Below are 14,104 nucleotides of genomic sequence, written 5' to 3'. Positions count from 1 at the left end.
TGCCAAGGAAGGACTGTCTAAGCAAAATCCAAATAGCACAAGAAAGTACACTGTGCACTTTATTAAAAGCATGCAGTCATTTATTGTGTACTAGTGTGTATTTTGCGGTTATGTATTATGCACATGAAATTGCACATTGCACTTTACGATTACTTACAAGGCACCTTACTTTACAAGGCACCTTACTGGCATTATGCACTTTATTATACTACCTAACGACACAGGAAATTGTATTAGGCATTCTATTCTATTTGAAATAAGCTTTGGTGTTTTGTACATTGTGACATAGGAAAATGCATTGTGTACTTTACTGGATAGCATAAGAAAATGCACTGTGCACTTTACTGTAAACACGCAGTTAAGCACTGTGGTACATTGCATACAAAATTGCACCTTGCACTTTACAACACTACCTAGTGATGTGGAAAATTGTATTTGACATGTCTTACCATTTAAAACATGCTTTTGTGTTTTTATAAATTGTGACATAGGAGATTGCATTTTTAGCACATTGGCTGTATTGATGTCGCCCTGATATAACTAATTGGATGTGAAACTAACAGGGACTAAACCCTGTCCTCTTTTTGTGTTTATGTGGGCTGAACATTCGTGTGAGTATAATGAGTACCTGATACATCGGCAAAATCATGTGACCAAGCTACGAGAGGTAGCGAAACGCGTAATTTTTTGCTGGTCTCCCACTTTTGTATGCTGGGCATGGGTTTCAAGCAACATATTTTAACTATGATTGAACAACAAAAATGACATTTTAAAAGTATGCAGTAACGCTGAACTGAGGTGCTGATTCATAAAGCTAACTGTGCTTCCTTATTATCATCATTCTGTGAGTGCGGCTCGTCGTTCACCGAGGGATCGGTGGAAACAGTTCAGGATATATTTTTTTCTTTATTGTGCATTTGATTTTAGAAAACAAACCGTTGGCACATTTTATTACATCTATTTAACTTTGTAAACATTTACTTACCTAATTTTATAAAACACTTATTCAAACATGTTTAAAAGAAAGAGGGAGCAAAATCCAGTAAAAGGTTAAAAGGAAGAAGCGAAAACAATAAAGAGGAAGAATAGTCTGGCTCTTAAAGGAATGGTTTGCCCAAAAAATGTTATTGCAAAAAAAAGATGGGCAATAATAAAAAAAAATAGATTGGCACTTTTATTTTTTTTAAGTCCCTATGTAAAATTTTGAGCAAATGAAGCTCAAAAGTTACAAAAGGAAGCACATGGGGGCATCCATTTTGTGAAATCGATGCCTGCCTGTGCTTGCTTTTGCGGCACTAATGAAGGAAAAGCCAGCCAGCTGTAGTAAACAAAAGCTACCACTGGGTGGCTTTTCCTTCATTGGTGCCGGGACTCAGAGGACACAGACCGGAGACCACAGGCAGAAAAGCTGCAGCTGCATCTCGGTAAGTGCTGTTTATTTTTTAAAAAATAAGCACTAGCTGTGTTTTTTTCTCTAAGTTTTTCGGGCTGGAGGAGCCCGGAAAACTTAGAAATAAAACCGCAGCTTTAAAAACGTTGTATTTATGTTTGCAGTAGCTTTTGAAGCTACCGCAAACATAAATACAACTTTATTGTGTTTGAAAACACTGCGTTTTTTCTTTCTAAGTTTCTCAGGCTCCTCTGTCTCGGAATGGGAAAGCAGCTGTAGGCAGAAACACAACGCGGTTGTTTTCTGAAATGCTAAATGCTGCAGTGTTTCTGCCTAAAGCTGCTTTTCCATTTGGGGCTCTCTGGCTCCCCGTGGGGAGCCCAAAAGCCCCAAATGGGAAAGCAGCTTTAGGCAGAAACACAACGCGGTTGTTTTCTGAAATGCTAAATGCTGCAAAATTTTACATAGGGACTTAAAAAAAAAGTGGCAATCAATTTTTTTTATTATTGCCCATCTTTTTTTGCAATAACATTTTTTGGGCGAACCATTCCTTTAATTCAAGTCCCCATGGATCTATTTCAAAACGTCTCATCAATGTTTTACTGCTTGTTGGGCTAACATTATTCTGTATAGTTAGGCGATGACCATAATGTAACCTTGTACAAATGTAACCAAAGTAATGCGCCCAGATACCCGAGGGTTAGGTGCGCTATACATATAAACAATGCAATACAATACAATTGCTGATGGACAGTTATTGAGATCATGAAATTAATTTGCCCTCGGTTCGTTTCAGTACTTCCTTCCAAATATGGTAGGCTGCGGCGGTGATCACCAGTGATTCTGTGCCGACTAGGGTGCTCTAGAATTGGCTCAGTTCGATATGATCAACACAGCCCACCAGATCTTTGTAACTCTTCCAAAATAGAGGCTTTAGGGCAGGGCAGGCAGTCAATAAGTGACTGCCTGTCTCCGGTCATTTAGAGCACAGTCAACATATGCGCTCCTCCAAGGGTATGCCCTGCCAAGCCCCATGGTACTTCACAGTAGGCAGGATGTTTAGTCGAAGGTATAAGACAAAACATTTCAGGTCCTTTTGACAGAGTATTTTAAGATATGCCCTGGGGGTGTCTGGTATAAAGGCCTGATAATAATATTCATTGTATCTCTTTTTTGAGGAAGATGATCAATACTTTTTGTCCTGTCCCATTGCTGTGACTGTTTTTTTCGTGTGGGTTCCACAACAGGAGAGCTGTACAAAAGAGACATAGGGAGATGTAAATTTGCTAGATGGGAGCTGCAGATTGCCGCAATTCCTCTAAACATCTATTTTTAGCATGGCCAGCCTTTATTTTCCCAATTAGTTTCACCAAATCGTTAGTATTGATGTATGATGATGTCAATTTGCAGTGAAGTAAGGCTTGATTGAGGTGCCAAATCAATTGTATTGAGGCTAGGCCATACTCCAATCTCAAGGACTCAATGGCGACTGAAGATGGAACATTAATGATGGAACGTACAGTTTTGCCCTCAATCATGTCCAGCCATCCAACCTGTTTCAATGGGAGAGCTTCTAGGACATGTAGTAGGCTAGGCATCCTACAAACTCGATAGATCTCTAACATCCCTTCTGTGTTATGTCCACATTGGCTGTCTATATAGTGCTTTGCAGCCAGCCACTTTGCTCCAGATTGTGGGCATGTGTATATTGCCATAATATTGGTTTGAGGGTTTACATTTTATTGGGAATCCCAAATATCGACACTCTAGAAGGATGTCAAGTTTATTGTCATTGACAATCCATTTCAATGGTGGATTTATTGGTACTTTTACAGCCAGACACATGATTTTTGTTTTTGGAATATTTATTACCATATGATTATCTCTTGCATATTGAGCCAATGCATCCAGGGAGTGCTGCAGGTCAATGGGTGTACAGCCGAATATGATATTATCATCTGCATATATCATGCTCAGTATCACCTTCTCATTGATTTTTGCGGAGAAAATGTGTGCTGACCTAAGAGCATAGTCCATGTCGGCAGCATACAAGTTATGGAGCAGGGGGGCCAGTACACAGCCCTGCTTTGATACCTTGTTAGTCATCACATTCTTGCTGAGGATTCCCTTCTGATTCAGACGGATTGCAACTGAGGTGTTGGCATGCAGCATCTTGATAAGATATAGGAGTTGGTCGTCTATACCCCATCTATACCCCACTTCTTGAGCTTGGCCCAGAGCAAGGAGTGATCAACCAGGTCAAAGGCCTTTCTGTAGTCCACGAAGCAACAGAATAGATTTTACTTTTGACCATCCGGGGCCCCGGCCATAAGGAAGAGTGGGGCACAGATATTATTTATTTATAACATAAACATACACCTGTAATAATATCTTCAGGCTTCAGGAAGACAAAGGGCCTCATTACACGGATGGCGGAGAACCATGGCGCTATTAGCGCCATGGTTCATGCCGGTAAAATACCGGCACCGCCTTGGCGGAAAGGGGAATTACCGCCCCATTCCAAGGTTGGCGGGGCGGTAATTCCCCCTTCCACCATTGCCCTTCCCCATTCCCATTTTTGCCCCATAGGGCTCAATGGGAATGGGGAAGGCCCTAATTACGGTACCGCAAATTGCAGTACCGTAATTAGCTCCCTGGGTCCCTTTGCGGGTTGGTTTTTAACGCCTGCAAAAAGCAGGCGTTAAATCCCCCAACCTGCAAAGGGACCTCGTAGTAAGGCGGTAAGTATTTACCGGTACCGGTATTTTACCGGTAACAGTAAATCCTTACCGCTATCCGTGTAATGAGGCCCAAAGTATGTCTTCCTGAAGCCAGTCTGGAAGGGTCTTAAAATCCCTTTTTTTCTTCTGCCCATTCTGTGAGTCTTTTAAGCAATATGGTTGCAAATATTTTCTGTCTGGAATCAAGCATAGCCAATAGATATTAGTTGGCTGAACGCCGCCAGCTGTCAGGGGCATCCGTCAATTCAATTTCAGTAAATAGGCTCATTAATAGTTAGGCCCAGAGCTGTGGGTTTGCTTTGAGCAAAATATCCGGGATGCCATTGGGCCCTGGAGCTCTGGAGGCTTTTTGGTTTTTTATGTTGTTTTCTATTTCCTCTATTTCTAGACCGACTCCTCTGCCCTGTGGGTTGTAGTTGACCGCCTGTTCCCCCGCTGCGCTGGTTCATGTTTGTGTAAAGCTCTTTGATATGGGTGGCCCAGGCTGACTCTGTTATTGGGTTTAGTTCGATAGCCTAGGGGGCTTTTTCATATTCATTTAAGTGCAATCAAATTTTGCGGCTGTCATGAGATCTCAGCAGAGCAGACGCTATTTGCCAATTAGCGGTCGGTAGGGAGCATTTATGTTGCTTCATCCAGTTTTTGTATCTGTTGGAGAGAAGGGTAAGGCTGGCCGCTTTCTGAGATTTTGTTTGCATAAGATTACTGTGAATGGCTGCTCTATCTTTGCATTGGTGTATTTTTCGTTGGTGTACTATAGCATCAAAGGGCACTGGTTCAATGCAACCCTTTTTCTCAAATGGGTTCTTGCTGAGTATTTGGGAAAAGTCGGCTACCCTCCCAACGAGCGCCTCCATGTCTCAAATATGTTCCTGAGCTATTAATGCCCACTTTCTCAATGTATGCTGCTTACATTTTGCCGTTGCAAATATGCGTGGCATGAGGAACAATATTTAACGCTGCTAACACTGCAATGGATTTCCCTCTGAAAAGACAACCACATCAGAAACATTCCATTTAAAACATACGCGTGAGTAAGGATGTATTAAACATACTTTTCTAAGTGACTAACAAAGCCATCTGGTTGAGAATGAGGGGTAGTGTCTAAGGTGCTGCAAAACCCTAGTCTATCCTTGCTAGGAATAGTAGACCTGTAGCACTTCCCTCACAAACACGACACCTGCACATGTTGATAAGAACGCACTGGGGAACGGTGACAGTGGAAGCATTCATCTGAAACAGCTAAATGCTAAAATAGGTTTTCGTGTTTACTAATATTCTGTTTATTTTGCAGTTCTAATCTTGTGCCTCTGTACCCCTATACCTTTTGGGGAGTGACTGATAATACCACCAAACAGAATTACTATTGCCAAATCTGGTAAACAAGCAATAAATTTAAAGGTCTGCATGATTATGCAGACACTTCCTGTAATGCTTCCATTTTGGATCTCATAGGACTCCATGGGGAAATGCTGTATTATTGCATGCAGGATAACTGCATGCAGTAATATTGCATGTACTATGGCTTTTGTATGGAGGGAGTTTCCTTCATGAAAAAGTATGGGTAAATGAAGTATTCAGTAAGGAAACACATAGGGCCTCATTACACGGAAGGCGGTAAGGGTTAACGGTCACCGGTAATGGTACCGGTGACCGTTAACCCTTACCGCCTTACTACGAGGTCTGTTTGCGGGTTGGTACTTTAACGCCTGCTTTTTATCAGGCGTTAAAAACCAACCCGCAAAGGGACCAGGGTGCTAATTACGGTACTGCAAATTGCGGTACCGTAATTAGCACCTTCCCCATTCCCATTATGTCCTGTGGGGCAAATATGGGAATGGGGAAGGGCAATGGGGTAAGGGGGAATTACCACCCCGCCAACCTTGGAATAGGGCGGTAATTCCCCTTTCCTCCAAGGCGGTGCCGGTATTTTACCGGCATGGACCAAGGTGCTAATAACACCTTGGTCCACCGCCTACCGTGTAATGAGGCCCATAGTTTGGCAGAGTGATAAAGCATGCAATATTAGGAAATGAAATGTTGCACATTTTACACCTATAAAATACAGCATGTTTTGAAAGTAGTACATCTCACAGTACATATAGTTTTTCTTTGTTACACTAACCTTTGTGTTCTAATATTGTAAATCATCACTTAAATCCAATGTCATGTGCCTGCTCTATTATAGAGCAGCAACAAAGGTGATGTCTAGATACCTAGTAAATATGAAAGTTCTATTGCTAATAACATTTGACTTGCTTGATGGATGTGGCTGATCTTCTCCAAACACAATGTTTTTCACGCCTGCCCCCCAGACTGGACATTTTGGGAAGATTTGTTAAGAAATTAGAAGTTATTAAGAAGGCAACAAAATGCTGTTTCTGCCTACTCCTGTAGATTTTCCCATAGAGAAAAAGCCACATTTGTATCACGCCGAAGTGCAAGAACTGTTGGGCAATTTCACCAACTAAGAAACAACTTGGGAATGAAGTGTTGACTTACTTTCTGGGACAGGTTTGGAGTTATACCATCCAGCAGTTTTTAAAATAGTTGATGTGGATGGCAGTGTCCCCTTCTCCCGAAATCATAGCTATATCTCCCATGGTGCTTTGCAACAGAGAGACTTTTCATAAATGAAAAAGCCGCCATTTTTTGTTGGCTTGATACGAGCGATAGATTTGGAGGTGGAAAAAAGATGAAATTGCATCAGGCTAGAGGTGGGGAGGGGGAAAGAGAATACCATGTGAAATTGGGGAGTCGGAGGCGGTCTAGGGAGCCAGTTACTTGCAATACCGGGGGCATCTTGCGAGATAATCACAGTTACAACAGAAGACTTGATCAGGAATGAAAATGCGTCACATGAAACAAACAGCGATGGGGTAATGGGAGAGGCTAGGGAGGGATAAAGCAGCTGATGGGAGTGGGGTAACCATGGAAAGAGGAGGGGGGCCCTTGGTGAGTGACTATGAGGGCAGAGAAGATTTTTGGATTTTTTGAGTATTTGCCTGTTATTGCTGTAATACTGCAGAATACCCATGGGTATGGGTAGTTCATTGCCACCACATGTGTATTTCTTTTGATATTATCAGGGGAATACAGCGAGAATCAGAAAACATTAAATAAAAAAATAAAAACGCTTGCACCAACATTGATCACATCATCTAGGTAGGGGGTAATGAATCATGGCCGAAGGACATGGCCAGTGGGCCCAAAAGAAACCTATTGGTGCAATGGGAACAGTGGACATTGCAGAAGGCCGTGGCCACTGGCCATGGCCAAAGGCTGCGGCTAGTGGCCCCAAAGAAACCTCTTGGTGCAACATATACAGTGGCCACGAGTGAAGGCCATGGCAGTGGCCCTTAAATGAAAAATGGTATAACAAAACCCTTGAACTTCATTGAAAAACTTTACTTAAGGAACAGGTAAGGTAATCAGACTTAACGCAGCAAAATCCTTGAAATTCAGTGTATGTGGGAAGTGATGATCATCTTAACTCTGCCTCCCCCCTGTTGCAAAGCCCATGAGAACATACTTAACAGACGGTATTCACAATGACATACAAAAGTAGAAGCTGGCAAAATAGCTCAGTGTGTTGAGTGTTCAGTGCTGCGATATGTGTGTGATCTGAAGGTCGCAGGTATGAATCCCGGTAAGGCAAACTCAGCCTTTCATCCTTCAGAGGTTGCGAAATTAGGACTAAGTCCGGTTGGGTTATATTGTATCTACATGTTTTCTATGTAAATCGTTTCAGTGAAAGCACTATATAAATAACTCATTATTAGATCCTAGGTGTCATCAACGGAGGAACACAGAGTTAATAAGATCGTCACTTCCCACATCCAATGAATTTCAAGGGTTTTGTTGCGTTAAAACCTTTCACCTTAATTGTTCCCTAACTTACGTTTTTCTATGAATATATATGGATATAGATGATGACCGTGGTGGGGTGAAATGTGTGGGTGTTTTCTCTTCTCTGCTCATCATACAATATTGACTCAGACCTTGTGATCTGTGTCAGCACTGACTCTGTGGTCCTGAATTGTCTGTTGGAGTGCTGCTGCCTTATGCTGGGGTAGCCCTGTCCTTATTTCATGCAATGTATATATATATCCCCATGGAGTCGTATGGACGGCATAAATGGGGACTAACTCTTCCTTTACCCAATTTATGATCGCACAGTAACTCTGTGAGACCCCGCTGCATTGACGGTAGATGTGTTTGGTAGCATTGCCAACAGAATGACTGCCACACTCGTAATAAGGCCCATAATGTTTATGGATTTTGGATTTAGAAGGAGATCATTTTATACCCCCGCTGACCTTTGAACTGAGTGACAATTACATTATGAATGCGGTTTACAATCGCATTTTAAAAATTGCAGCGTCAGCACAACTGCTAAAAGGCTGTTTGCCATAAGTATGGTCCCAATGCTGAACTGGTTATTCCCCATTTGGACTGAGTAGCTGCTATGCCAGAAGCTGCACATTCAGAACTACAACAGCGGTTCCATTTGTAGCACCAAGATATCGAAATAAAATGCAGACTCTGATTTCTTAATGGAACCCTTAGCTTCAAGCAACGGTTATTGCACAAGTGCTGGGCAATTTCATACAAGTGTGAACCAAAATGGTTCCTTACCAAGTGATTTTCCACTGACCTTTAAGCTGTGTGTGCAGAAATTGCATAATGTTGGTACAAAATGTATACCGAAAATGGCACCAGTGCTACATAGGTGGCACAGCCTTTAATGTTTTAAAGATCTTTACCTTCTTTCCACCATGTTTTTAAATTCCTCCCTGGCAAGGAAACCACGGCCGATCGCCTGGGTGTGAGTTATGAGCTGTGCCAGCCGGTCATCCCTCATTTCTTCTAGCAGGCCCAGGAGGCCAGCTTTGAAGAACACCTGAAAAAGAAAGAGCTTTCCTCAGTCACATAGCAGTGTTCTCTGTTCATCAAGGCGAAATGAGTGACAGCAAAGCTTTTATCAGGAAGAGCTTATTATTGGGCCAAGCCTATTTATCAAACATTAAGAGCAATCCAAATTAATATATTAACATCATACTTTCCATTAAAACCAAAATACAGCATTTTGAATTTTCCATTACACACCCTCTAGGATTTGATTGCATGTGCTTGTATAGGGCGCCTTTAGTTGTTCCATTATGTGCTGCCATGACTTACCAGTGGGTTGAGGATGGAGGATCCATGGAAAGCTGCCGGCAGAAACACGTTGACTGTTCTTTATGCCGACGTCATTTCATTAAACCCTTCTTGCATCGTGGAAATGTAAGCCTGTGCCTGAGATCCAAATGCCAGGGGTTTTTGGCGCCTCTGCCATGTTTCTGCAGTTGTACCACCTTCTCAACCCCTACCGTTCACCCTCAACAGCGCCCCACTAATCTCACCGTGAACCTCACACCGTTCTTCCCCCACTCATGCTTCCAGCTTGATGAGTCCTCTTCACATTTCCTGCTGTTATTTGCTCTTGTGGTCAATTCTTTAACTCCCGCTCCTGCGCTAGAGCAGGGAGTTAATCACTGGAATAGGGGGCTGATGCGAAAACATCAGCACCTTACTCTAATAAAAACTGCCCCCTCCCACGCGGGAGCCGGGTGGTAATCACCTCAATAGGGAGCCAATGTTATTAAATGCATGCTGCTAACAAGCTGAGAAACCTGGCGCCAGCACCAGAGACATATATAATTTCAATAGGGTGTCTACCACGGCAGCTCATGGAATCCCTTGAAAGACTCTCTCGAGGGTGTGTGGCAGTGGGCTAATGGTGCCCCCAGGCAGTCACCCAGGTGGCCCTGCCCTCAGGCCCGCCCTGGCTCTCACTGGCATTATTGAGCGCCAGCATTTCTCTCTGACTTTTTCACCTACAAGAGTTTTCCTGCTCTATAGGGGATCCCCATATGAAGACGTTGGCCTGTGAGCAGTTACCATCACCAGAACAAAGCAATCTTGCCATGGTTAGGTACAATCTGAAGTGGCTTATTGGGAGGGGATATGCCACAGATCCGCAAAAAATGGAGGCGACTTTTGTGAAAACGGAAATGATTCTGGCCGATTATTGTGATGAGTGGGAGCTCACCAATAGCGCGTGAAAGCTTTTTCCAAGCAAGTGACTTTCTCACATGCACAAGCTGAAGAATAAAGACACTGGGCCTCATTATGACCCTGCCGTGTCCAGAAAAAACGATGGTGGTAAAGCTGCCGCCACCGTTGTTTCCGGACCGGCAGATTAAGAGTTCTGCAGGTGGGTGGTGTCATGTTTCCATGGTCCCCATCCCCATGGGAATGGGGATTAACGGAATCCCACCTCCGGAATTACCGGGTCACCGGGGTTGTAATGTCCCAGTGATTCTGGCAATCACGGAGGCAGTAATTCACTACGAGTCCGGTGGCAGTCTGCTGGTTTTTCCGGCACAGCTACCACCGGAATCGTAATGAGGCCCATTGTTGATGTTGTTCAACTGTATTTAAGGTCTTTCTGAGGTCTGACTGATTCTTTTCATACTCTGGGCCTGATCACGAGTTGGGCCGCATCCTGGCTGCGGTACCTACCAACTTTATTACCATTAACAACCACCCCCGTTCAGTGGTATTACCTCCAGATCATGTGTTGGGCGCTAACTGTTAGTCCCCATTGTTGGCATAATTACTGTGCGCTAATACCACCGGTGGTAATTTCACTATAAATGCACATTTTTCCAGTGTGTTTACCCTCAGCTCTGAGCTGGGGTTAAACACGCCAGACTCGAGATTGGGCAGACCCTTAAATGCAGCAGTAATACCGTTACCGCCGCATTTAAGGGCTACCGCCCAACTCGTGATCAGGCCCTCTGTATTTTCATGGGTAATTTGCATATGATTTTCTTTAATACCTTTTAATCTTGTTTTGCTTTGGTATAATACCGGCAGTTCTGTTATCCTCATTCCAGCTTTAATATATCAATACAGCATGTAGTCATAACTTAGTAATGTGACAACAACGCGACCACTGAGGATGCAGTTTTGTATTGACTACTTGCCTTGGTGTGGCCAAACTTGTATTGGGTGTGGTCGATTTCAATGGAGCCGAGCAGCTTTTCGCACGCCTTCTTGCTGTCGATGAACTTCCCATCAGGAATGGCGCTTGCGTTCAGCACTTTATACCTGTCACAGTCCAATAGGCAAGATAATCCTGTTAGTGTACGACGCTGGTGTCCCTGCGCGCCCCTGCATACAGTGACAGGATAAACTCGTACCTTTGCTTGAAGTCCCCGTACAGGATTCGGCCCGGGAACCCCTTCCGGCATATTCTGATGCCTTCCAGCACGCCATTACACCTCAGCTGATGCATCACAAGATGGTTGTCCATGACACCTGCAATTTGGATAAATTCAATTAAATCTGAAATGGGAGAAAAGTTGACATGAAAAGTGTGGGCAGGTCTCGGTGATGTGATTTACCTGGGGTTTTGGTCTCATTGGGAATCAGGCAGCGGACAAAATGAGGATGAGTTGTTCTCAAGTTGGCCATGAGCTTGTTTAGATTTTCCTGAAATTTTGAAAATAGGAATTTAAGTACACACTCATGCTCACATGTGCACATAAATGAGTGGCAAGAACAACATTTGGGACATTTACCCGAAAGAGTGCCGAGACCGTCTGGAAAGAGGAGCCTTTCTTCTTCCCACTCATTCTCCCACCATTTGCTACATTTCAATACAAAGGAGACATGTTGGAAAATGCACGTGGTCTAGAGTCAACGAAATAAACATGGCATAGCAGTGTACTGATTAATATAAACAGCGCATGCTCCACAATGCACTAATTATCACATGCGTTCTTAATATATTACACAGGTGCGTTTGAATTGTAACTTCAAAATCAGGGTGCAGAATGTAGGGGAGTGGTGCCAAGGAGTATTTCCCAGATGTTATATGGGCTGTATACAGCAAAGATAATTGCATAGGCAAGGCAATTTTTATGCAAATTATTTAAACTGCAAAATGTCTGTTGAAGGATTATTATATTATAATAACAACAGTAGGTTCTTCAACAGCAAGCCTCACTTAACACATTAATGTCCATTCAGTGTAGACAGGTTGTGTTTGTATGTGGCTGCCCCATCACCTTCTGAGATGCAGTTTTGAAGTTTGCATTAATTGCATTTGAACTACTTGTGATGTGGGAGCAGCTGGAACGCAACTTGGATGCAGTAACCAAAAGCGTGTAGCCATGGAAGAGAACGTTGCTTGCCAGTATTGTAATCTAACACAACATTTGCAACATAGGACACATCTGCATCATTTCCAAGAAGCTCCTACAAGGAACACCAATGTAATGGAAATGCTTGCGTTGCACTACCGGGAATAGCCCAGGCAGCATTTCAATGACATGTTTTGTTTCCAATGGATCTTGCTTCTGAAGCCTGTGCCTACCCTTTCATGGACCCCTTGATCCTTCTGCATTGTGGATGGTGAATGCTTAAAAAGATGATGTAAGTCAAAAAGTAGACTTTAAAGATATTACAAATGTCTACTCTTCCAAGTTCTCTCAACGTTGTCTGGTGAGTCGCCACAACTCTCTCTAGGTCTTTGAATCCTTTCAGAGTCTATATCAGACGTAGCTGTGAACCTGGTCACACTTCCTAGCAGACAATGGGCCTCATTAGGAGTTTGGAGGTAGGCGCTGCCTCCAAATCCTTACCGACTCCGCCCTGGTGAATGGAGCTATTACCGCCCCATTCCAAGGTTGGCGGGGCAGTAATTCCCCATTCACCAGGGCCCTTCCCCATTCCCATTTGGGCCACCATAGGGGCAAATTGCGGTACCGTTATTAGCACCAAAGTCCCTTTGCGAAACCAGGTGTTAAGGGAGGACCCGCAAAGGGAACTCGTAATAGGGCAGTAAGGGATTACCGGTACCAGTGCCCTTACCGGTACCGGTAATCCGTTACCGCCCACCTCGTAATGAGCCCAATGTTTCTCCTTTCTGTTTCTGTATTAGATGAATCTGTGAAGCTAGTGACCATGTCAATCATGGCATAGTTTTCCTTCCTTAGGAAACTTGGCCTTCAATTCCCTGCACAAATCATTACTCGCTTCCCTCAATTTATCAATGACTGTGTGATTGTTACCCTCAAGTTCCAGCATGCACTTGTACCCTGTTAAATCCCTTAAACAACAGCTCCACTAACTTTGCCCTCAGGTTCCTGGGAGCAACAACATTTGGTTCAATCACATTACCAAAAGATGCAGAAACCTGACCTTCCAGTTCTATCATGAAGCAGTGCTCTGTTCTAGCCTTCCCTCAAGTGCACTTGAGACTTTACCTCCAGATTTCAGGAGTATAGGCTTCCTTGTTCAAACCACTAACCACTCGACTCTCCCCTCTGCAGTGATCCCCAGTGACACCACTTCCAGGCATTCTGCCTCCACCACTAGCTCTTCTCCTCTCTGAGGCCAGGTCATGGTTCATGGTCCATAGTCCACACTGTATGGCTTTCTCAGGAGCTTTGCCCCTCTCAGGAGCTCAGTCTTAAGCACACACTTTTCGACCAATGTTCAATATATCCACATCCTCTCTGTGGGTTCTGCATCATGGCTTCTCCATGGAAATCAAGCAAGATTCAAGTCTCTGGCTTAATCAGGACTTTGCAGTGCTATTTGTCTTTTCGTTCCCCTCCAACTGGCTTGACTACAGAAGCTTTCTCTCTGGGTTTCCAGTTGTTCTAATATTTAATCAATCCTGTGCCACATGACATGGACAACAGCATAGAGGAAAGTCCTGGTACTTAGTTGGTTGCTCAATTTCACAGAGCACGCTTTGCCACAATGTAGACTTAAGCTGACCCAGATAAATGTGGCTCACTGAATCACCAACACATCTCATTTTTCGGTTAGGTTCTTTGCTGTCTATTTTGTGTCCTTATTTGGAGTTGACTCCCGACGCAAAGTAGGTATGTCCAGTTGTTAATCTGGACTA

General features: G+C 43.5%; 1 protein-coding gene across 1 annotated transcript in view; it reads right to left on the bottom strand.

Annotated features, from left to right (window-relative positions):
• LOC138582818 (myosin-4-like) overlaps positions 1–14,104 on the bottom strand; it is a 196,020-nt gene that overhangs the window by 80,573 nt on the left and 101,343 nt on the right. The window contains exons 16-20 of the mRNA XM_069654483.1: positions 11,763–11,830; positions 11,586–11,673; positions 11,382–11,499; positions 11,166–11,289; positions 8,898–9,034 (exon numbers count right to left, since the gene is read on the bottom strand). Coding sequence (XP_069510584.1) covers positions 8,898–9,034; positions 11,166–11,289; positions 11,382–11,499; positions 11,586–11,673; positions 11,763–11,830 — 535 coding nt within the window. The remainder of the gene's footprint in view (positions 1–8,897; positions 9,035–11,165; positions 11,290–11,381; positions 11,500–11,585; positions 11,674–11,762; positions 11,831–14,104) is intronic.

This window comes from Ambystoma mexicanum, chromosome 3q, assembly GCF_040938575.1.
Source record: "Ambystoma mexicanum isolate Mex_15411 chromosome 3q, UKY_AmexF1_1, whole genome shotgun sequence".
Lineage (NCBI taxonomy): Eukaryota > Metazoa > Chordata > Amphibia > Caudata > Ambystomatidae > Ambystoma > Ambystoma mexicanum.
Note: the sequence above shows the minus strand (reverse complement) of the source record. Positions and strands in the feature narration are given on the sequence as shown.